This window comes from Jaculus jaculus, chromosome 4, assembly GCF_020740685.1.
Source record: "Jaculus jaculus isolate mJacJac1 chromosome 4, mJacJac1.mat.Y.cur, whole genome shotgun sequence".
Lineage (NCBI taxonomy): Eukaryota > Metazoa > Chordata > Mammalia > Rodentia > Dipodidae > Jaculus > Jaculus jaculus.
In genome coordinates, this window is record NC_059105.1 from 163,027,662 (window position 1) to 163,053,302 (window position 25,641).

General features: G+C 42.8%; 1 protein-coding gene across 3 annotated transcripts in view; it reads left to right on the top strand.

Annotated features, from left to right (window-relative positions):
• The window catches only part of Igsf11 (immunoglobulin superfamily member 11), a 121,683-nt gene that overhangs the window by 86,924 nt on the left and 9,118 nt on the right, over positions 1–25,641 (top strand). For 2 of the 3 annotated variants that reach the window (XM_045147559.1, XM_045147558.1), the window contains exons 2-4: positions 12,004–12,167; positions 13,667–13,874; positions 16,419–16,574. In XM_045147559.1, coding sequence (XP_045003494.1) covers positions 12,004–12,167; positions 13,667–13,874; positions 16,419–16,574 — 528 coding nt within the window. Of the gene's footprint in view, positions 1–11,262; positions 11,280–12,003; positions 12,168–13,666; positions 13,875–16,418; positions 16,575–25,641 lie in introns of those variants that run through there. The other variant, XM_045147560.1, reaches the window with a different exon arrangement.

Sequence of the window (25,641 nt, forward strand, 5' to 3'; positions counted from 1 at the left end):
ATTTACCGTGTCAGTGGTCAAAAGATAATTTTTTTAGAGAGAGAGAGAAACACACAGAGAGAATTGGCATGCCAGGGCCTTAACCCCTGCAATTGAACTCCAGATTTTTGCACCACCTAGTGGTCATGTGTGACCTTGTGCTTGCATCATCTTTGTGCATCTGGCTTATGGGGGATCTGGAAACAGATTGAACATGGGTCCTTGGGCTTTGCAGGCCTCTGCAGCCCTCAAAAGATAATTTAATTACAATAAATATGTACATCATTTTTAGTTCACATGGTAGTTTTAAAAGAGATCTTGTATGTATAAAGATAGATTCTGTCATCTAATTAAAATTTAGAGAAAGTTATGTGCTTTCAAAATGACTACGAGCCGGATGTGGTGGCACACACCTTTAATCCCAGCACTCGGGAGGCAGAGGTAGGAGGATCACTGTGAGTTCAAGGCCACCCTGAGACTACATAATGAATTCCAGGTCAGCCTGGGCTAGAGTGAAACCTGAAACTCTACCTTGCAAAACAAACAAACAAAAAAACCAATCAAACAAAAAACAACCACTACAATTTTAGATAATTATGCAATTTCTTAGTTTCTTCCAGAAGAGAATAGTGTAATAGTGTTGACATTTATTTAAATCTGATAGAACTATCAAACTTTATGTGAATAGATTAAATAGAATTTATATATTTTATATGCAAAAGACACTTGTGAGATCATATATGAATTACAAAAGTCAGCATTGACTACTATTAAATGTTTGAGAAAAAGGCTGATTTAAGTCTTCTTGCCCTTGATGCTTTGTTGATTGCATTCCTGAGGGAACATATTCTGGCTTGGTGTTGGCCCCAAAACAGAAGTATATGTCCATGAACATCAAGAGAATATTCTGTCTTGAAATCTCACTTGGGTTGCTTGGACCAGTCTTCATCCTGAGCTTCCATCATTCCATGTCTGGTAGGGATGTGGGGGGCCAGAGGAGGGGCTTCATGTCATTTGAGTCTGGCCATTGGCAGATGGATGACTTAAATGTCCCTGTCCCTTGGGTGTACACTGTGGAATTTCTCTCAGGACTTTTAGGATTCTCGCTGGCAGCTTGCTTTTGTATAACAAGAATTTCCTGATCATAGATAATTCTTTCTGCTTTGTGCTTTGCATTTTGGAAGAATAAAAGACAGTTGTAATTTATGATTGCAACCCCTCAAAGGAAACATGGCCATGCACTTTATTCCTTTTTTATTTAATTGCTAAGAGTCATTCAGAATTCATGAGTTGACTGTATATATTTGGGTTGAAAGTACTAAGAAAAGATTCAAGTTGGCAAATGCTACCAATTCAGCTCTTGAATTATGCATTTCACATGTAAATATTGCAAATTGCAGGGTGTTGTAAGTGAATTTTTAATCCAATATTTAACATTAAAATTTTAAGTCTTGTGGAGAATTTCAAACATGGAAATACACTCTAAAGAAAAGTGTTTTCAGTTGCTTTCTTATGAAATGGATAAAAACTGAGCATTTAAAATGTAAAAACACTTTTTTCCTTATGTTCTTGAAGAATTTTTAAAATTTTATTTGCTGTACTCAATATGTTTTAAAAGATTCTGAAATACAATCACAAAGCAACATTTTATTTTCCATATTCCTTTAAATTGGTTCAGGAGCCAGCTCTTTTTCCCTAGGTGATAACTAAAGCAGGTTATACAATTTTATGTATGTGTGTGTGTGTGTGTGTGTGTGTGTGTGTGTATCACATATACATACATATTCATTCATGTATATTCATTTCCCAGAATGCTATACTCTCTAGGAACCCAGAAGTCTTCACAGCTTCCTTCCACTGAAGCTCATCAGAAAATCCTCTGGGCAGACCCCAAGGAGACCCTGCATCAGCTAGTAGGTGTGTTCATAGGTGATCTAGTAGAAACATTCAGGCATCTTTGCCCAAAAACATGCAGGCCCTTTTCAGGTAGGATGGGCTGGATCATTCAGTATACCACAGTTCCTTTTTATCTTTTATGAGAAAGAGGGTGAGTAAGAGAGAAAGCGAGTGCGTGTGAGAGAGAATTGGTGTACTCAGATCTCCAGGCACTGCAGTTAACTCCAGATGCGTGTGCCATCCTATGCACATGCGACCTTGCGTGCTTGTGTCACCTTGTGCATCTGTCTTACACGGGACCTGGAGAGTTGAACATGGGTCCTTAGGCTTCACATGCAAGCATCTTAACCACCAAGCCATCTCTGCAACCCACATTTATTCTCCTCCTTCTCCTCCTCCTCCTTTTTAAAGCTTTTACAGGTAGGGTCTCACTCTAGCTCAAGCTGACCTGGAATTCACTGTGTCATTTCAGGGTGATCTTGAACTCTTGGTGATTTTCCTACCTCTGACTCCCAAGTGCTGGGTTTAAAGGCATGTGTCACCATGCTTGGCTTACAATTCTTTTTAAAATATTTTTTTTTTATTTGAGAAAGAAAGAAAGAAAGAGGGAGAGAGAGAGAGAGAGAGAGAGAGAGAGAGAGAGAGAGAGAGAGAGAGGGAATCAGAGAGAGAGACAGAGAGAGAGAGAATTGAGAAAGAAAGAAAGAAAGAAAGAGGGGGAGAGAGAGAGAGAGAGAGAGAGAGAGAATCAGAGAGAGAGACAGAGAGAGAGAGAATAGTTATGCCAGCACCTCTAACCACTGCAAATGAACTCCAGACACGTGTGCTACCTTGTGTATGTGGCTTTATGTAGGGTACTGGGGAATTGAACCTGGGTCCTTTGGTCTTGCAGGTATGCACCTTAACAACCGAGCCACCTCTCTAGCCCTCAGTGTACCACAATTCTAACTTAAAAATTATCTCCCCAAGGCCTCTGATAGTGCTTGGTGTTCTATAACCAGTTTCCATCTACCTTCCTTGTATACATTCTCCTCAGTAGTAAAGAGTGTCTGAAAACTTCGGGTTTCTGATATATGGTATCTTAAGGTCTTAGGTAACTTTCTGTTAAAATTTTTATTCCACAAAGAGTTTTAAATAGAACACCAGCCTTTTACTGTCAGATGTTTCCATGTGAGACAAGGAAGAGAGCAATAGACGCTTTTATTACTGCATCTCCATCCCATTTGTAAAGAACTCCTCCCTCCCCACCCCCCCATCCCCGCTCCAAATGCAGATGATAGATTGTCATGACATGTTTTCTGAGACAGGATGTGTGAAAGAATTTGGTAGAATGGGAAACAGACTTGACTGAGGGTCAGAAGACTCAGATCCTGATCTCAAGAGCTCAGGCAAGCCCATTAATTTGTAGCCTTGTATTTTCATATGGAGAGTGGAAAAGCTGGGTTAAATCAATATATCAATATGTATTTATCAAATTTCTATTGTGTGCATCCTTAGACCTTATAGTATATGAGTGACTGTATGTTAACTACACTAATGACTACATGTGTGTGTGTGTGTGTGGCTGTGACCTGAACTAGAGGTTATTTTGCAAAAAGGTAACACTTAGAGTAGCAAGGAAGAGCTCAGTTAGTTAAAAGGGTTGGAATTCAGAGAAAGAAAACTGGATAGAGAAAAGGCAAGAGGAAAGAGCAAAATCCCCTATTCGAGAACTCTTTTTATTCTCTATAACTACCCAAATGAAAGCCACGCTGTTGTATGATCCATTTTGTCCACTAAGAAAAATAGGAGTTAAGAAAGATTTCTTTTTTAATTTATTTGTGCGTGAGAGAGAAAGAGAAAGAGAGAGAAGGCCGTGGTGGGGGGTGGTGGTGGGAGAGGGAGAGAGAGAGAGAGGGAGAAAGAGAAAGAGAGAATGGGTATGCCAGGGCTTCCAACCACTGCAAACAAACTGCAGACTCATGAGCCACTTTGCGTGTCTTGCTTCCATGGTTCCTGGAGAATTGAACCTGGGTCTTTTGGCTTGGCAGGCAGGTACCCTAACTGCTAAGCTATCTCTCTAGCACAAGAAAGATTTCTGAATGTTTCACGTTCAACTTAGTGCTGGTTGAACCACTCCCCACTATAAAGGACACCAGAAAGGAGTTAGCTACTGTGGAATTTACCAGATTTTAAAGAAGACCTCACACTAATGCTTCTCAAAACTCTTTTTAAAATACAGAGGTAAGGGACACTGCCAAACACATTCTGCAAGGCCAGCATTGGCACCAAAACTGTGTAAGAGCACAACAAAAAGATACACTGTAGTCCAATTTCTCTGTGAAAATAGAGGCAAAACTTCTTGCAAACTGAATTTGAGAGCACAACACATTAAGATCACACACTATGATCAGATTGGTTTCAGTCCAAGGGTACAAGATTTAGCATGTGCAAATCAATAGGTATAAAATAGCACATAGATAAGCTTAAAGACAGAAATCACTTGGTAATCTTTTTCCACACAAAAAGTACCTTTGAGCCGGCCATGGTGGCGCACGCCTTTAATCCCAGCACTTGGGAGGCAGAGGTAGGAGGATCGCCATCAGTTCAAGGCCAACCTGAGACTCCATAGTGAATTCCAGGTTTGCCTGGGCTAGAGTGACACCCTACCTCATAAAAAATTAAATTAAATTAAATTAAAAAAGGAAGCATAGGACCAAACTAATCCAGGGGATAAAATGAGGAAACCTTTAAGACACTGAAGCAAGGAATTGAATACAGAAGATGGAAAATCCTCCCATACTCACAGATTATTGGAGTTAATATTGTAGAAATGGTAATATTACTAAAAGTGATCTACAAATTCATTGTAATCCCTATGAAAATCCCACTGACATTCTTCACAGAACTAGATAAAAACAACCACTCTAAAGTTCATAAGAAGCTCAGAAGACCCTGGCTAGCCAAGGCAACTCGTAGCGGAAGGAGTAATGCTGAAGATATTGTAGCACTCCGTTTTGAATTATATTACAGAGCTGCAGTAACAAAAATGGCAAAACGAAACAGACATGTAGACCAGTGGAATAGAAGGCTCAGAAATAAATTCACACAGCACAGTTACAGCCACTTGGTTTTTGACAATCAAAAACACACAGTTGCAGAAGAGACAATCTCTTTAGTCAGTCATGCTGGAAAACTAGATTTCTGCATGTAGGAAATGAAATTATCCATGTCCATTATGCACCAAAATCTACTCAAAATGGATCAAAGGGCTGAAGGTGAAACCTGGAACTTTGCAACTTCAGGCGGAAGACACTTGAAAGTATGGTATGGGCATAGGCAGCGGTTTTCTGAAAAAGGCTTCAGTTACACAGGAAATAAACCTAAGAATTGACAAATGCAGTTACATGAAATTAACAGGCTTCTGTGTAGCAAAAGAAATAGTCACCAGAAAGAGGCAGTCTACAGAATGGAAACAAATCTTGACAGGCACATATCAGACAGTTTATTAATATGTAGAATATATAAATAACTGCAAAACTGAGCAACTAGAAAACCAATCATCCAATCAGCGCGAATGGGCTCATGAACTGATGAGACAGTTCTCAAGAGAAGCGATTCAGATGGCCAAATAAATACTACACAGAATCTTTAATGTACTTAGCCATCAGAGAAAATGCAAATTAAAACTCCTTTGAAATTGCTTCTCATCTCAGTCCTGATTATCAAGAAACAAAGTGACAACAAATTCTGGAAAGGATGAGGGAAAAGAGGAATGCTTATTCTCAGCAGGTGAGAGTATAAACTGGTCTAGAAACAGAGCTTCTGTATAACACAGCTAAACCACTCTTGTGTATATACCCAAAGTCAGCACAGCACAGAGATACCTTCCATGCCCATGTTTATAGCTACACTGTTCACAATAGCCAGGAAATGGAACCAGCTTAGATGCCATTGGCAGGTGAATGGATAAAGTGTGGTGTAAATACATGTGGAATTTTATGCAGCTATAAAAAAGTGAAAGCATGACAGTCGTAGGAAAATATATAGAAATGGAAATCATTATGTTAAGTGAAATAAGCCAATTTCGAAAGACAAATACCACATGGTTTCTCATATGTGGAATGTAGATTTAAAATTCAGTGGTATATAATTATAGGTATATATGTATCTGTTTGAACGTGTGTGTGTACATGCATAGGTTATGAAACTCGAAAGGTCATTATGAGTGGGGAGGAAGAGATCCAAAGGGAAGGGACCAAAGAGATAAAAGAGTAATGGAAGGCATGGATCCTGAAAGCAGGCCTGGAGGGGAGCTGGCTCTCTGGGGGAAGGCAGCCAGCCAGACGTGGGATGGGAAAGCACGGGGCAGGGAATGAATGAGAACAAAGGATGATGACGCATATGTGTAAAATGCTATAAACCCATTATTTTGTTTATCAACTTAAAAATTAAAAAGGAGAGATGGCTTAGTGGTTAAGCGCTTGCCTGTGAATCACAGCCTAAGGGCCCCGGTTCAAGGCTCAATTCCCCAGGACCCACGTTACCCAGATGCACAAGAGGCTGCATGCATCTGGAATTCATTTGCAGTGGCTGGAGGCCCTGATGCACCCATTCTCTCTCTCTCTATCTGCCTCCCACTCTCTGTCACTCTCAAATAAATAAATAAAAATGAAAAAAAAATATTTAAAAAGACCCTCCTTGCAAAAAAACAAAAAAGCTACTTAAAAAAATCAAAAAGAAGAAAGCAACCCGATATACTAAGGAGGTTGGCATGGGAGGGAAGACTTTGACCTTGAACACGCTGACTCTGGTGACTCTGGACAGTCATGGGGGAGTGTCTAGGAGGTGCTGCGTAAGAAAAGAGGTTTGAGGTAGAGAAGTTTGAAGCCATTGATTCATAAATGAAACTTGAATTTATGGCTGTGGGCGAGCTTCTCTGGGGAAAGTTTAGAAGTCAGGCAGTCCTTTAGGAAAGCCAGCACTTGAGGCCGTGTGGAGAGGAGTTAATTAAACAGCACGAGAGACCGAGATGTGTCCAGAGAAGCGGGTCGAGGAGCGGAGCTCTGTGTCCGACGCGGAGGGCAGGGGTGGCTCAAGAGCGCGGCTGCTCGCCTCCGCTTGTGGCGGTTTGATTCAGGGGTCCCCTAAACCCAGGTGTTCTGGATGCTGGGTTCCCAGCTGATGGAGATTCGGGAATGAATTAACACTCCTGGAGGTGGTTTATTGTTGGGGGTGGGCTTATGGGTGTTATAGCCAGTGTCCCCATGCCAGTGTTTGGCACCCTCTCCTGTTGCTGTTGGCCACTTGATGTTGGCGAGGGGGTGATGTCCACCCTCTGCTCATATCGTTCTTTTCCCTGCCATCGTGGAGCTTCCCCTTGAGTCTGTAAGCTTGTGGGGACAAGCTGCTCTTGGTTGGGTGATTTCTGCCAGCAATGCGAACCTGACTGCAACACTGCTTGACAATATAAGGACATGCAGCCACACAGAGCCTTCTAGAGCCCTGGAGGAGCTGCTGGGGCGGGAGCAAACCCCAGACTGAAGGGGAGGAGTCCGTGGAGAGCGAGAACGAGGACAGACAGTTCTCCCCAGAATGTCACCATGAAGAATCCAAGGCAATAGACCCTGGAGGAAGGCAGGGAGGCCAGAGTTAGTTTGAAATTGAAATACTGGTAAAAGTTACATGCTGTCAGGGAGGTTCCGTGCAGAGAGAGGCTTGTGGCGGTGAAGAGTGCGGCCGTCGATGATAAGCTTACCAAAGGGCTCCGAGACGGAGTTCAAAGCTCGCCTAAGGAGCCGGCCCTAGAGAAACTTCTCTCCTCTAACAGGGAGAGGATGGGACAGACTGAGCAGATTGGTAGGTTTATAAGCAGGGAATTGAACAGACTTTTCATTTAATGGCTTTATATAAAAGTCTATTATCATTTAAGATTTTGTGACTAATATAGTAGTAATAATAAACATTTATGGAACTATTTATTTATTTATTTATTTATTTATTTATTTATTTATTTATGAGATGGGAGGAGGGAGAGAATAGGCATGCCAGGGCCTCTAGCCACTGCAAATGAACTCTAGACGCATGTGCCATCATGTGCATCTGGCTTATATGGGTACTAGGAAATCAAACCTGGTTCCTTAGGCTTTGCAGGTAAGTGCATTAACTGCTAAGCCATCTGTCCAGCCCATATGAAGCAATTTAGTGTATATTTTCTTTCTTTCTTTTTTTTTTTTTTTTTTTTTGGTTTTCGAGGTAGGGTCTTAACTCTGGTCCAGGCTGACCTGGAATTCACTGTGTAGTCTCAGGGTGTCCTCAAACTCACGGCGATCCTCCTACCTCTGCCTCCCGAGTGCTGGGATTAGAGGAGTGTGCCACCATGCCTGGCTCTAGTGTATGTTTTCGATAGGCAGACTGCCTGGTCAGAATATGGAATGGCCCATTTTCTTATGTGGCCTTCAGCTAGTGGTTAGTTTTCTCTGGGCCTCCATCCTCCTCGTTGCTGTTTTATAGACTAAAACGAGTAGATCTGTATAGTGTTTGCTGTGGACTTGGTGTGACCTGCGTGTCCAGATGCTAACCAGGCGGGCAGTCGTGGTGGCAGTCACTGCGTGTGTCTGGCGCTGCCCTCCTCCTGCCCCGCGGCGCTGCAGCCCTGGTGAGACGTGAGGCCTCACAGGCATAGCTGAGCAGATGCAAGAGGCAGATTTCCAGCCGGACCTGCCCAGCTTCACCCATGCGTTCACAAGTCCTGAAAGCAGCCTATCTAGAATATTTCCTGGGCCGCTGTGTCAAAGCTTGGGGTGTCTGGTTCAAGTTTCCATACGAAGGCATCAAGTCCATAAAGGGGGTCTTCCCGTCTGCTCTTTCCCCCTTGCTGCCTGTCCTGTACTTGCTATCTGAGGACTTTTGCCCATATGTGCCTTTCTCTTCCATTTTTAGGTTTTACTGCTATTTTTTTTTTCTTTTTAAAATTTGTGTTAAATTTGTCTCCTCGTCGGGGGCTTATGGGCTTGTGTTATCAGTGACACAAGGACACTGTGTGTCACATCTGCCTTATGAGGTAATTTGTTCTTAGCCTGGCTGCCTTCTACAGGACGAAAGCCTTCTCCTTCGGTATCTTTTGAGCTCTTCCAGCTTTGTTTTTATAATAGGAGCTTCCCCCGTGTTGTTACACAAGTTATCACAGATGGCCTGTTTTATGAAACATTTTGTACTGAAAATTTAACTTGTGAGAACAGCATCAGACAGAAATGTGGGGAGCATTAAGTTCTATAGGAAGGTGTTAGTATGCTTTTAAAACTAATTGTAGTCACAACAGTCTATTTTTGTTTTACTTTTTTGGAGAGAGTCGAGATACTGTCTCTTGAAAATAAAACAGCTGAAATACTGCCATAAACTTATGTACTTTTCATGATTTTAAATAGCTGTGTTGAGGGTCTGTCTGACCTATTTTAATCTCGATTTATTTCCATGTTGTTCCATCATCCACCAAGGAGGGCTGGCATTCTCTGCAGAACAGATAACAATTGTTATGACTTCCTAACAGTTGGCTCTGATGAGTCACTTTTTGTTTTTGAATTTTAACAGTGTTATTGAAGTATAATTTACATTCTACAAAAATCACCCATTTAGTCTAAACTTTAGGGATTTGTACGGAGTTGTACGGAGTTTACAGGGTTGAACGACGATTGCAACAGTCTGCTGTTAGAAATTTTTCATTGTCCTACCAAGTTCCACTGAGCTTGTTTATTTGCCCACTACCCCTCCCTTCAAGCCCGGACAGCCAGCACTCTTTCTGTCTGGGTAGATTTAACTTTTCCATATATTTCATAGATTTGGAATCATGTTTAATGTAGCATTTAAGTTCTGGATTTGCTCATCTAACAAAATGTTTTGAGATCATCCTTGTTGTAACATACCAGTGGTCTGATGGATTTTATTACAGAATAGACTCTCATAGTCTGCATATACCACATCTTGCTTAGCCATTCGCCAGTTGAGGAGTGTTTGTATCATTTCTGTTTGGGGGCATTGTATAAGTGATGTTACTATCAATATTTACAGATGACTATTTGTGTATTCCTATGTTTGAGTAGATTCCTAAGAAATGGCAGTGCTGAGCTATAATAATCTGCTCATGTATAGCTTTATAAAACATTAAAACTACTTTACAAAGGGGCTACACTGTTTCACCTTCTCCCCAGCAAACATGAGACTAGTTTCTCAAAGTCTTCATTAGCACATGGGACTGTGTTTATGGCAGCCATTCTAGGGAACGTGCAATGGAACTGTGGTTTCAATATGTATAACCCTTTAAAAGAGGGCTGTCTTTGCAAATAAGAGTTATCATAGTTCTTGGGCTGGAGAGATGGCTTAGTGGTTAAGCGCTTGCCTGTGAAGCCTAAGGACCCCGGTTCGAGGCTCGGTTCCCCAGGTCCCACGTTAGCCAGATGCACAGGGGGCGCACGTGTCTGGAGTTCGTTTGCAGAGGCTGGAAGCCCTGGCGCGCCCATTCTCTCTCTCTCCCTCTATCTGTCTTTCTCTCTGTGTCTGTCGCTCTCAAATAAATAAATAAAAAATTAAAAAAAAGAGTTATCATAGTTCTTTATATATTCTGGATGCCTATCCTTTATCAAATACATGATTTATAATATTTCTTTCAAGTCCATACCTGGACTTTGCATTTTCTTAAATGTTTTGCAGCACAAAACATTTTAATTCTAAGGAGGTATCTTTTACTACTTTCTTTTTTAAAATTTATTTATTTGAGAGCAACAGACACAGAGAGAAAGACAGATAGAGGGAGAGAGAGAGAATGGGCGCGCCAGGGCTTCCAGCCTCTGCAAACGAACTCCAGACACGTGCGCCCCCTGTGCATCTGGCTAACGTGGGACCTGGGGAACCGAGCCTCGAACCGGGGTCCTTAGGCTTCACAGGCAAGCGCTTAACCGCTAAGCCATCTCTCCAGCCTATACTTTTTAAAAATGATTCATAATGTTGGTAATATTTTTAAGATCTCTTTGACTAGGCCAAGGTAACTACAATTTTCTTCTATGTTTATTTTGTAGATGTCATATAAATTTAGCTCTTTTAAGTTAGTAAATAGTTTGAGTTGTTTTCTTTGTGTATTCTGTAAAGCATGTGTCTAAATTCTTTCTTTATGTCTTTATTTTTTTAATATATATAGAGAGAATTGGCACGCCAGGGCCTCCAGCCATTGCAGTTGAGCTCCAGAGGCGTGTACCATCTTGTACGCATGTGTCACCTCGTATGCTTGTGTCACCTTATACATCTGGCTTATGTGGGATCTGGAGAGTCAAACATGAGTCCTTAGGCACTGCAAGCCAAGTGCCTTAACTGCTAAGCCATCCAGCCTTCTTTCCCTCTTACATAATATTATCAAATTATCCCAGCACCATTTGGTAAGAAATAAAATAATAACACATACACATAAACATTAAAAAAAAACACAAAAAAGTGTGAATTCACCATTGTTGATAGTTTTTTTTTGGTATTATTTTGGTTGTGTATGATCTTCGCCTTTTCATATGTTTTAAAATAAATCCATTACATCTACTGAAATGCCTGGTAGAATTTTGATTAGAGTTACTCTGACTGTGTGGATAATTGACCTCTTAACAAAATTCAAGCCTTCAAACTCGTGAACATTGTATATCTTTGCATTTGTCCAGCCTGATTTTCTTTCTTTTGGTGGGGTGTTATATGTGGTTTTTGGCATAGAGCTACTATACATGTTTTGTGAGACTATATATAGACAGTTTGGGGGTACTATTTTAACATCAGTTTATGCCTCAACCCTTATCACCACTTACAAGCTGTGCTCAAACTCTTGCCAGTGGAATTTTCCATGTTGTATTTGAATCTAGCCAAATACTAGGTATTGTTTTATAGAAGAGAATAGGCCCTAATGCCTTTACTTAGTTTCCATGATGCAAAGGGATGCACCACTTTTATCATTGTGCCTCAGCTATGGCCAGTGATCGTTCAGTAACGTTGCCCTGTTTGTCTGTTTGCACGTTCAGCAGTCATGGGATAGATAGCGTGACACTTCCGACCTCTGCGGGCTTCGGGCTTCAGACAGTTGGCAAAGGGCGAGCCGTCACCTCCCTGTTCCTTCTTCCGTAGGTGTCGCTGCGTCCCTGGAAGTGTCAGAGAGCCCTGGGAGTGTCCAGGTGGCCCGAGGTCGGACAGCAGCACTGCAGTGCTCTTTCTCGACCAGTGCTGCCCTCATTAACCTCAATGTCATTTGGATGGTCATTCCTCTCTCTAACGCAAACCAGCCCGAACAGGTATTTCCGCTCTGCCTTGCAAATACCGACACTTTCAGAAGAGAAGGGTGCATGGTTGACTTCAGGAACAAGGTGGCATTGGCTCTGTTCTCCGCCCATCTGTATTGCTTGTGAGATAGCTGTCAGAAAAAGAAAAGAGGCTGGCCTCTTTTTAAAAGACCATCATCATCACCAAAGATTAAGAAGATTCTTGGGGAAATCTTGTGCTAGAGCCTAGAACTCAAACACAAACAAAACCATTGCTGACAAGGAAATAATAGTAAGATAGGAAAAGCCGGGTCTGTTGTTTCAAACAGGGATTGGCCTAGTGCGGGTAAATGAGAAGGGATTTCTTTCTTTCTTTCTTTCTTTTTTGTTGTTTGTTTGTTTGGGTTTTCATGGTAGGGTCTCACTCTGGTCCAGGCTGACCTGGAATTAACTGTGTAGTCTCAGGGTGGCTCGAACTCATGGAGATCCTCCTACATCTGCCTCCCTAGTGCTGGTATTTAAGGCATGCACCACCATGCCCAGTGAGAAGGGATTTTTTAAGGGGAGTGATTGTAGGAAGCAAAAAACAATGGGTCATATGGTCTGCTGGGATAATCCTACATGTCTAAACAATAGCCAACTCCGAGTCTCACAGACTGGAGGGTGGACAGAGATATGTGTGACCATGGAAACTGCTCCCAGGAAGGCATGCCAACTATACGGAGATGATTCATAAATGGTGATGCTCACTATAAACACTAATGCCCAGAAAATTAATGAATTGTGTTGTCACTTACATTTACAAAAGTGACATTTTTTTCCCCTGATAATATTTTAAAAATTACTACCTAACATATTCAATAAACTACATTTTCTGATCATAAATTCTTTTATTTCCTCACACCACAAAATTTTTTACTTAAATTAAACCTTCAAGATCATTTTGTTCAACCTCCTCATTGTGTGTGTCATTGTTGAAGCTGGTGAGGTAAAGAAAGATCCTGGGTACAGTTTCCCTCGTTTGTGTAGGTGGAACCTTAGTAGAGTTCCTTATCTGAGGTTGCAGGGCTTTTCTGGTATATGATATTCCAACTGTTCCCCCAGGAATGTTTAGCTTTGATCATAGACGTTGACAAGAATAGAAATCATTGATTTGAAATTGCTTCTCCCTATGGCCTAAGGAGCATTTGAGAATAGCAATGCTAATATCTTTTAAACCTTATTTTGTAGTTTTCAGAATTGACGAGAATATTTACATGCTGTTATTAGTATAGCATTAATGATATTTTCTGTGTTTCCATGAGCCAGATAAGGAAGAAGTCATATTCTAACTTAGTGTGTGAGAATTTAGAGTCCCAAGATTCCTGCACACAGGGGTAATCACAAAACAATTGGTGACAGCGCTCACAAATGAACATTCCCAGCATTTTGTGCGGGAGCATCTGGTCTCGCGCACAGGTGGCTCCTGCTCGGTCTGTGTCTCGGAGGGGCACGGCCCGCGGCTCGTTTTCTTACACTGCTTTCTTTTGCAGGTCATTCTCTATCAGGGCGGACAGGTGTTTGATGGCGCCCCCCGGTTCCATGGTAGGGTAGGATTCGCAGGCACCATGCCTGCCACCAATGTCTCTATCTTCATCAATAACACTCAGCTGTCAGATACAGGCACCTACCAGTGCCTGGTCAACAACCTTCCAGACAGAGGGGGCAGGAACATTGGGGTCACTGGCCTCACAGTGTTAGGTGAGTGACGGGACAGTCCGGACACCTGGTGCTTTTCACAGAATCTACGCAAGCATGTTTTCCTCTGTCCTCCCTCCCTGTCTGCTCAGTTCCTGCCTCGCCTGCCTTCTCTTGCTTCCAGTCTTCTCTGCCTCTTAAGCTTCTTACACTGTCTTCCCATTCCTCTGTTAATTTCAAGTACTTTATAAGATCTACTACTTTTTCTTTTTCTTTTCTTTTTTTTTTTTTTTACAAGGTAGGGTCTCACTCTAGCTCAGGCTGACCTGGAATTCACTATGTAGTCTCAGGGTGGCTTTGGACTCACGGTGATCCTCCTGCCTCTGCCTCTCGAGTGCTGGGATTAAAGGCATGCGCCACCATGCCCGGCTTAAAATCTACGTCTTTAAGGACATTTTCTGAAGGTGGGTGAAGGTAGTATAAAATACCACCTACCATTGCTTAAGCTTCTACAGGCTGGAAGCTTCTGTCGAGAGCCAATTCAATCATGAATTATTTAGTGTCAGCACAGAGCAGAGGTCACAGCCTGTGTCTGAGTGACTTCATATCCTCCTGCATCTGTAACAGGAAATGGGATCACCACAGTGGTCAGCTTGTACCTGCTGTCCTGGAACCTTGTTAATTCCATTTCCTTGTACTTTTAAAGATATACTTGGGCTGGAAAGATGGCTTAGTGGTTTAGGGCATTTGCTTACAAAGCCAAAGGACCAAGGTTCAACTCCCCAGGACCCATGTAAGCCAGATGTATGAGGTGGCACATGCGTCTGGAGTTCGTTTGCAGTGGTTAGGGAACCTGGTCCATCCATTCTCTCTCACTCTAATAAATAAACACATATATTTTTTAAAGTTATCCTTGAGCTGGAGAGATGGCTTAGTGGTCAAGCACTTGACTGTGAAGCCTAAGGACCCTGGTTTGAAGCTCCATTCCCCAGGACCCACTTTAGCCAGATACACAAGGGAATGCACACATCTGGAGTTCTTTTGCAGTGGCTAGAAGCCCTGGCGTGCCAATTCTCTCTCTCTCTCTCTCTCTCTATATATATATATAGATAGATAGATATAGATATAGATATAGATATAGATATAGATATCTACATATATATATCTATATCTATATATATATATCACTCTCAAATAAATAAAAATAAACAATTATTTAAAGTTATCCTTGTTTAAACAGTAAATCAGATGTCCACCTTAATATTGAGTCCAAATGGTCTTATGGCCTTGTGCTTTAAGACAATGAACAATACCAAGTTTGGACTAGAATTTGAGGTCTCTTTACTCTAGCCAACACTCTTTCCATTATACCAGATGAGTAGACTATGTCACACTAAATTATAGCCATGCTAACCATGTTTGATCTCTCAACCATTTCTCATTTCTCTGAATGGATACTTACAGTGGAGGTGGCCAAACCCAGTTCATTTGAGCAGTGCTCAGAGACGGCTCACGCCCTAGACCTCCCCCAGCCTGCTCAAGTCTCAGCGCTGACTCCAAAGTCCTGCTCACAATCTCCCACCACTTTTCTTTTCTTTGAGGATATTCGAGTTATTTGAGGATACTGATATTGAGGATGTCTTGCCATTTTTCTTCTTTGGAAGACAATATGCTATAATCTTTGATATGTTTTTTCCTAGTTTTCAGAATTAAAAAAAAAGCTGAGGACCAGAGTAGAAATTTATATACTAAAATTATTATTCTGATAGTATATTAAAATTATAAAGTACTCCGAACACTAAGTATAAAACAATATCGAATCAAATGCTATTCTGATGTTTATAGTTAAGCATTGAGTAACTGGATGCCCACAGTATTCAGGCTGCTGCTGCTTCTTTTTTTATTGAGATGGTTTATCATGTAGCCCAAGCTAGTCTTGAACTTATTTTGAGGCTGAAGATGGCCTTGAGCACCTGATGCCCCTTCCTCTGATTCTTAAGTAAGAATATGGGATTATAGTGTGTGACACCATACCTGGCTATATATATCTACACACACACACACACACACACACACACACACACACACACACACACATATATATTCGAGGTAGAGTTTCACTCTAACCCAGGCCAATCTGGAATTCACTATGTAGTCTCAGGGTGGCCTTGAACTCATGGCGATCCTCCTACCTCTGCCTCCTGAGTGCTGGGATTAAAGGCATGTGCCACCATGCCCAGCTACATATATATATATTTATATTTATATTTAAGTTCTATATTTTATTTTTATTTATTAATTTGAAAGAGAGAAATACAGAAATAGGCAGGTAGATGGAGGGAGAATGGGTATTCCAGGGCCTTGCGAATCCTCCTTTAGAGGAAGAGGTCAGACCTTGCAAATAGAGCCAAAGGCCATAGCTCCATTCGCAAATGTGCTTCCTGCTGCTACAGGCCCTGGGAGTGGGTGCTGGCCTGTCCTCTGGCTTCTGCTGGTGTGTGGGCCACACTGTGACCAGGGCTGCACAGTGTGCTGTGTTGATGTCTCCTTCCTTACCCCTGGGCTCAGGGCGAGCATGGACCTTACTGCTCATTCTTCCCGTTGCAGTTCCCCCTTCTGCCCCACACTGCCAAATCCAAGGGTCCCAGGATATCGGCAGCGACGTCATCCTTCTGTGTAGTTCAGAGGAAGGCATTCCTCGACCGACCTACCTTTGGGAGAAGTTAGACAACACCCTCAAGCTACCTCCAACAGCCACTCAGGGTATGTACCCGTGCCATGCCTGCTTCATAGTACTCATGAAAAGGGCTGGTATTTGCGAAGTAATTTCATAGATTTTGGAAAAAATAATCCTCTCTATTTCTAAGGGCTGAATAAATTTTCTCAAGCATTTTGTATTTTCAGTTTTAAAGAGCATATAGCATTCTTTTTCTTATGTCTGTGACCTTAGTGAGACATGGCTCATGGCAAGTAGATACAGACATTCTGTCCCCTCCGAGCTTTGAAATAGTATGATGATGGTAACTTCTTTGAGTTAATTTGGGGACAGTGCTTGACCTTTCTATTTCATTTCTTTCTTATATTCTATTTATTTATTTGAGAAAGAGAAAGAAGCAGAAAGAGAGAAAGAGAGGAGGAGAGAATGGACATGCCAGGGCCTCCAGCCCCTGTAAACGAACTCCAAATGTATGCGCCCCTTTGTGCATCTGGCTTACGTTGGTCCTAGAGAATCGAACTGGGATCCTTTGGCTTTGTAGGCAAACGTCTTAACCGCTAAGCCGTCTCTCCAGCCTTTCTATCTGATTTCTTGCTTGTGGCACAGGTGCCCCAACCAGTGTGAGAGACATCCTCATGGTCACAGAGGCCTCTGTCTCCTGTTTCCATCATGTTTACTGAGAGGAGGAAGATTAAAAAGGACAGAAAGGCCTCTCGGGTCATGGAGCCTGCGGAACTGGTCACACCAGGCAGAGGAGTTCTGTGCATCATAGATGGTTTTCTGTGTGTAAATCTGTTTCAGTTGGATTTTAAAGACAATGTTTTTGATATTTTGAGGAAAGTTTTATGAAATAAAATGAGATATATATTATAGATTCATATGTAAAATCTTGTGTTTCAAGGAAATGGAGTTGAGTGTTACACTCTCTGTCTAGTATAGAACACTTTCCCTGTAGCAGTCTCAGGGCAGATGTTCAAATCTTATTTTAAATATGAAGACTTGGCAGTTGATGGAGAGACCCAAGCAACCTGAATTTAGCCCCTGTTGGAGTCATGTTGATGGTCTGTGCTTGCAGGGGAAAGAGAGACCCAGGCAGTATGGTGAACTGAGACGTGAAGAACTGAAACGGAGGGCTGGCCTACAATGGGGTGCTCCCTGGAACCCCAAGCCCTGAGTTCACATCTGCAAATTAACCAAAAAATAGGCAGTTCCAGACTAAAGACTATCACTTTTAAAACATCACCTTTTACTCAGATTTTTGCAGGGATTGGGGAAGGGAAAGTGCTGAGGAGGGGAAGGTAGAGTGGGGAGACTGTCCAGGAGCCCACATAACCGAATGTGGGCCTGAGATCAAGCAATGTGAGAAGGGATTAAAACAGTAAGTGTGCGCTTCCAGAGATTGAAAGTGAAAACAGCCCAAGTGTCCCTTCCCGTCCTGCCGTGCTGCGGGCGGGCAGAGAAGGGGAATCTTACCAGCGCGGATCGGAAAAGATAGAGTTCGAGCTCAGCACACCTGGGCACATCTGCACCAGGTTCGGCCTGGGTTCAGAGGGGAAATCCACCCACACCTGGGCAGGGTACTCACTCAAGAGAGATCTGTTTGGGTGAGGATGGCAAACAGTTGAATCCTGCAACTGAAGCAGGCAGGGTGAGGGTGTGACTTGAGATCATCTCAAAATGCCTCCCTTAAAGGCAGTCCTTTTCTGCCTAGTCCAGAAACTATCTGCCTGTTTTGGTGCCCCACAGAACCAGAGTCACAAGTGTCTGAACAGCCTATAAGTTCCCTGTAGATTCCAAAAGAATGTCAATAGACTTCCAACACATTTCAATTCAGATAGTCTAAAATTCTTTATTAAAAAATAAAAGCAGAGCTGGGCATGGTGGTGCATGCCTTTAATCCCAGCACTTGGGAGGCAGAGGTGGGAGGATCGCTGTGAGTTCAAGGCCACCCTGAGACTCCATAATGAATTCCAGGTCAGCCTGGGCTAGAATGAGACCCTACCTCGAAAAACCAAGAGAAAGCAAAACTTATTTTTAGCACAATAACATCATTTGCTCTGGCTATGACTACCGTAATACTGAATACTGTTGTTTATTGCTAAGAGTTTCAGCAACACAGTGGGATAAATGCCTTTTTTTTTTTTTGTGGGCTGACTTGTTAATCTCACTACTGTAAGTGGCATGGCTAAAATAGCTCTTGTCTTGAAATGCTGGAAATTATGTTCAAAATATATAGTTTCCAGTAACTGTTTTCTGTAGTAGTTTTCTGGGCCTGCATAACCTTTCTGTAAAATCCAGGGGTTACCACAGGGACCTACTGAGGCCTTCATGACCCCACAGTGAATACCGTAATCCCACTGAGGAGGGCCTCCAGGGTAATGAGAGCTGGGGCAAGGGGATGAACAAGAATAACCAGTCATAGGGCTGGGGAGATGGCTTAGCAGTTAAGACGCTTCTCTGCAAACCTAAAGGACTTTGGTTTGATTCCCCAGGACCCACGTAAGCTAGATACACAAGGTGGCACATGCATCTGGAGTTCATTTGTAGTGGCTGGAAGCCCTGGCACACCCATTCTTATTCTCTCTTTCCCTCCCACAAATAAATAAATAAAATAAAAGGAATAACTGGTTATAATTAATACAAAATGAAAGTTAGTAAAAAAAAAAATCCAAGGTTTAAAAGCATTATCTTCTGTGTCCTTTGAAACAGCATGAAGGGTTTGTGATTTATATTGGTATTATTTCTGTGGGGAGTTGGAATTACTGGTCATTTGTATGTAGGCTGAGAGATACATGGAGAAAGGGCCTTCTGTATTTCGTTTCTGGAAAGTCAGAACAACTTGAGTGTTTGTTACTGTAGAAAGTAGAAAGGTGAATGTGAATGCCAAAGATGAAAACTTTTCTCTTTTGTATTCAGTCTTTGGATTAATAATCAGAATAATTTCAAATAACCTTACCTATTGTCATAATACACATTAAGCATGTCATAGTTTTTATTTAAATTCACCTCTTGCCATCTATGTTGGTAAAGTAGATCTTAAAATATCATTCATTCCTCAAACAAAAGTTTTTTCCTACATTTGCTTTACTGAGAGTGTATGTAGTTGTTTGAATGAAGCCCTGGTGCAGTCTCTGAGGGAATAATAATGAGATCAGTGGAGAGCATCCTAAAAGTTTGGTTAATAGTGAGAGAACAGTAGTTAGGGACTTTTGCACATGGAGGCTTGGAGGCGCTTCCTCTGCCAAACCTGGGGTGATTTGATGATTAAAATAGGTATATTGTCCACAGAGTTACTATGGATTTAATCCATAGACTAGAATGAGAATCACTGACTGTTGATATCGATGAATGTGAGTAAGTGGAGATGAGGAGAAAGCATCGTCAGACAGTAGAATACACACTACTGCATACGGAGGAAGTGATGTAATTAAAAACCAATACTGATGTCAAAACAGTATGCAAAAGTGTGATGAGGAAAAGGTTACTTAAATAGCGCCAAAGTACACCCCACAAATCAGTCATTAATTAGAAGGTAAATATGGTAACCTTGTAAAGGGGAAAATGACCTGACAACTACCCCTTTAACCAAGTGATCAAAGCAAACATCACCAACCCTGTGACAAACTGACATCATGTGCCTCCTTGTTATCTGCACCGAGGACCCGTATCATTTCTGTGTTATTTTTGTTGAACACACATAACCTGGAAACACAAGACCAACAAATGTGAAGACAGAATTGTCCAGATTGAAAGAGACTGTATGGTCTGACCCGATTTGGCTGTGTCCCTCAAAGGTTCATACGTTAGAGGCTTGGTCCTCACACAATAGGTGAGGCTTAGTAGGAGACCCTTGGGTTGGTTGAGGGCATGCCTTTGGAAGGGATTAAAGTTGGTCTGGTGAGGCCAGGCACAGTGGTGCATGCTTTTAATCCCAGCACTTGGGAGACAGAGATTTGGAGGACTTCTATGAGTTCAAAGCCAGCCTGAGACTACATAGTGAATTCCAGGTCAGCTTTGGCTAGAGTGAGATCTTACCTTAAAAAACCAAAATAATAGTAATAATAAAGTAGGTCTTGTGGAACTCCTGAGCTCTCAAAAGACAGTGACCTGTTGTAAGAGTGAGTTCAACTCATGAATTGCCATGGCTATCTATCTGGCAATGTGTATACAGTTCCATATGCGCCCTCATCAGAGGCCATATGGATGGGGCTGGCCAATTGTGGACTTTGAGTGTCTTCCCCCAAACCCTAGAAGCCTAGCTGGGGTGACGGAGAAAGAATGGGGGACAGGCTAGGATTCAAAAGAGACTGAAGATAAATATGATCAGCATCTGACACTTGGATAGAAAATGGGACTAGGAAGAGTCAGTGTCTGCCTGGATTTCTCCGGGGGCTTCTGGGTGAAAGAGTCCATAGGGGTTCCCCTGCACAAGGTTTTGAGGTAGGGGACCCTGGGTCCTCTAGGTAAAGACAGAAGTCATAACAACTCTTGAGCATGAAGTGCCATTCTTCTTCGAGAATTGAAAATTAGCAGTCAGCATAGAGACACACTGATTCGGGTCCACTGATAGGTTAAAACGCACAGAGCTGACACTCTCAACCACGTGAGGAAGACGTAGTCAAGATCTCAGCCAGTCTTGCTCTTAGCTGTTTCCCTGTCATAAACGTCTGTTCATGACCTTGTATGTTGCTCATGGTGAATCAGTACAGAGAAATATTCATGTGTATGTGTGCGTGCACGCGCGCGCGCACACACACACACACACACACACATTTTATGTAAGCTTCATGAGTGGTATCCAAGAAATGGCAAATGAAGGCCTAAACTTGATAATTTGGACATTTGATCCTATGCAGTGTTTGATGGTTACATTATTCAGCTATTGCCCAGGAAAGTCTGTTGACGGTTTCCAGCGTTTGAATGTTGGTGTGGGCTTCAGTTCTTTGTGCGGGTAGAGAAGGTAGGACTGTTGCCGTGGAACACACGGAAAATGGAATCAAGTGGATTTGACTCTGAACCCATGAAAGCAGCCTCCACCTTGATGACCAGATCAATGAGCAGATGAGATGCTTTTACCACCCGATCAAGGAATTGAGCTGACAGGAAGCACTGTGCAGTCTCCCGTCCCTCTGGGAGTATGTTTGCATTCTCCTAATTGGGAGAATGGTTCTTTTTCATCTGTTCTCTAACTCCATCTTAATTCAGCCAGCATTACCACATTGTATTTAGCGAGCAAAAATCAAACCTATTGGGCATATGCCAAATACCACATAATATAAGTGTGTTGGAATTTAAATATTAATTACCTGTGGTGTTTAAGTTGGTGTCCATTCATGTGTTTTATGTGTGTACCTGCATGTGGGTGTCATGCCTCAAGTGCCATATACCTTTCCTTGTTTTGAGTTAGGGTCTCTTCTGGTCCTGGAACAGACCTAATTAGGTTAGATTGACTGTCCAGTAAGCCACAAGTCTCTGCCTACTCTGCCTCCCCAACACTGGGATTACAAGTCCACTCTCCCACACTTGACCTTCTAGGTGGGTTCTGGGGGTCTGAACCCCCATCCTCATGCTTCAGTGGCAAATACATCACCCACTGAACGATCTCCTCAGCCCCTTACGTTTTTATTTTGTTGTTTTGAAGCAGGGCCTCACTCTAGGCCCAGGCTGGCCAGAAGCTCAGGGCTCGGCTCCTACTTCAGCCTGTGGAGTGCTGCGATTAAAGGTGTGCTGTGCGCCACCACCCTCCACTTCCACTGAACTTTAAAAAAAAACAAATTATTTCAGGGACTTTTATGTAAGAAATGGTTCACTACTTATTATTATAGTCTTTTATTATTTAAAACATATAAATCATGAAAACAGAGTAATTCATGGTTTTTCTTGCGGAAATTCCGATTAATATATATTAAGGATTTGGACATATTAAAACTTTTAAATTTCTGGACAAAGATTTTTTTAGAAACAATTTAATTAGAAAATAAAAATAATCTGTTTTTCTTTTTTTTTTTAAGTAGAAAGATTTTTTTCAGGATTTAGAAAAATATATAAAATTTCCAAGAAATTTCTAGACAGAATTCCCACGTAGGATACCCTAATTCCAAATTACAGATGAAGACTGCATACACCCAGGCTAAACAGGCAACATGGTCAGTCTTGTGTGATGCTGGGAGGCAGGAGAAAGTGTCACCCGGGCTGGGTGCCGCCTGGACCCAGGCCCTTAGCTGACACGCCACAGGCCCAGCGGGATGTGGGAGTGTGGAAGTGGGGAGAAAGGGTGGCACGGGAAGCATTCACTTGCATCTGCTTCTCTGGTTCGCAGAGCGTGCCAGGGCAGGTGCAGGGCCTGGTGGGTCCCTGTGCTGCTCGGGAGCCGGAGAGGCCAGGTGGAGCGTGGAGGGCCACAGGGCTACTCCGGAGCTCAGCGCAGGCTGATGACCTTTGAGCCACCCAGGCCGTATGCAGTTCCACACAGTTGCGCTCTCCGTGTTGGAAAGAAAGAGGAGCAGAGGGATATCTGTTCCCTACCTTCATTTCAGCAAACGGCTTCTGTAGCAGCGCAGGTGCGGGCACGTGACAGGTTGAGAAACGAGCCCGCTGTTGGCAGGAAGGGCTCTGCGCTTTTGCTGAAGAGTGACCAACGTGCCTGCCCCATCCTCCTCCACACCGCCTGCCTCCTGTGCCCTGCTTACGTTCTGCGTTCGCTCAAGCACGTATGTCAGCAACACGCTAAGGATGGGCCAGGGAAGAAATTTGTTTGTTTGTTTGTTTTTGAGATAGGGTCCCACTCTAGCCCAGGCTGACCTAGAATTCAAATGTAGTCTCAGGGTGGCCTTGAACTCACTGTGATCCTCCTACCTCTGCCTCCCTAGTGCTGGGTTGAAAGGCGTGTGCCACCACGCCCAGCTAAGAAAAGATTTTTTATTTAGTTTTTATTAGGTAGAAACTTTATACGGACACATCATGCATTGTTAGTTCCATCATTTTCCTCCTCCCTGTCCCCACTCCACTGAGGGCCCTCCCCACTGGGATAGCTGGTATTCAGCGTGGGGTTGTGGGTTACGAGTTGTGAGAGCAGCGGGCAGTCGTTCTGCGAGGGGGGAACGATGCCTCTGGGGACCCCCCCCCCCACCACTCTGTGGCTCTTTAGTCTTTCTGCCCCCTCTCCCGCAACTTCCCTGAGCCTTGGAAGGAATGTTTTAACTCCACTTTAGTGTTGAGCTCTCAGCAGCTTCCGGAGTCCTGTTTTGAGTATTGTCAGTGTCTGTCTCCATCCCCGGGCCCAGGTTGTCAGGCCCGTCCCGGAAGCAGCGCTCCTGCTCATCTTGTCAATTCCTCGGTGGCTTCCCCTGGGCCCTGGACGATGAGCAAGGGAGGCTCATCTCCTGCCAGGGAGCCAGCTGTCTTTTCTTGTCTTTGTGATAGAGTTTGGTTGTCCTTGGCTTTCGCTGCCTTCTGAAAAAGCAAAGTAGACTCTCCAATGCAATGTGAGATCAGCATAGATTTAAGGGGATAAGCATTGTTTAGAGAGATTTTGGGAGGTTTTCATTGGAGTCCATAATCTTGGTCTCAAAGAAAAGTATTGTGTGTGTGTGTGTGTGTGTGTGTGGTTTTTTGAGGTAGGGTCTCACTCTAGGCCAGGCTGACCTGGAATTCGCTATGTAGTCTCAGGGTGGCCTCAAATTCATGGCAATCCTCCTACATCTGCCTCCAGAGTGCTGAGATTAAAGGCATATGCCACCAAGCCTGGATTCCAAGAAAGGTTTGAAGTACCTCTTTGCACATGTTCAAATACTGCCTAGAGCAGCTTTTTAAAGTTCCCCAGTTATTTTCATACCAATTATTAGTTTGATGCAAACTGATCAAATTTATAGAATTTCATGCCAGAGGGAGGAAAAGAAAGAAAAGTATAGTAGTATTTGGAATTGTTGGGTTTTTCTTAACTGATATTAGGATACTTAAAGATGGTATTGGGCAGTTGCCTTGATTTTTTAATACTAATAGCCTCGTTACTTTGTATGGTTAAGAACTGTCCTGTAGATATTTTCTGTATAATAGGTACTTTCAAATGTGTAACCAGAAAGCCAAGGATGTGTGACCATCATGAGCTAGGGGGAGGCCAGATCTGCTGCTCCTTGTGTATCATGTGACATTGGACAAATTGTGTACCTACTCTGAGATTTCACGTATATGACAAATAGGGAGTATATAGCCTAAGCAAGATTTGAGGTGAGTTGAGGGTAGTTAAAGCTCCCAGCTCATCACATATGGGATCCAGCAGACACTGAGGGGGAGGAGCACTTCCACCTATCAGTGAATTATCTTTGTTAAGCACTTTTCTGTGTACTGGGTAATTTCTGAGGATGGTCGTACAAAGGTTGAAATGACAACCCCACTCTCGATCACAGCATGACAAGGAGGCATGTGATTGCCATCAGGGGGCTGAGTGCTTGTCTAGAGCATGCAGGGTGCTGAGGTTCACACAAGAGGGGTCTCTCCTGAGGGTCTGGGGAGTCAATAGAACACAAGGAAGCAGTCAACTACTGCTATCAGGCTAGACAAGCATGTGAGTGAAATCACTGAACCCTACCTTCCTGGTCCCCCAACACTACAAGCACTTGGAATACCTTTTAGGGTGAAGGAAATAACACACAAGGGCAAAGCAAATGGCCGCTACCAACACTGACTCTGGTGTGTGCTGTGCAATCCAGTATTGTTGAGTATCCTGTCTGGGATATGATATAAACTTAGCTTTTAAATTGTTCCCAGTTAACAAGGCAAAAATGAAATCTTTCCTTTGGCCTATTACTGTTGAAGCTAATTCAAGTGTGTTTATTCATGAACATAATTCCCTTGGATTATGGTAGAAAGCTTAGGAACAACCCTGGTGGCATTGATGTACGTGCACGTAGGGCCGTGGTGTTCTCCCGCCATGTTCTGTTGATCCCCACTCTGTAGGCTCCCTTAGCTCTGAGATCTGTACTCCTGGTTGACATTTAACCTTCTTTTTTATTTATTTATTTTGGTTTTTCAAGGTGTGGGGGGGTTTCACTTTAGTTCTGGCTGACCCAGAATTCATTATGTAGTCTCACGGTGGCCTGAAACTCACAGTGATCC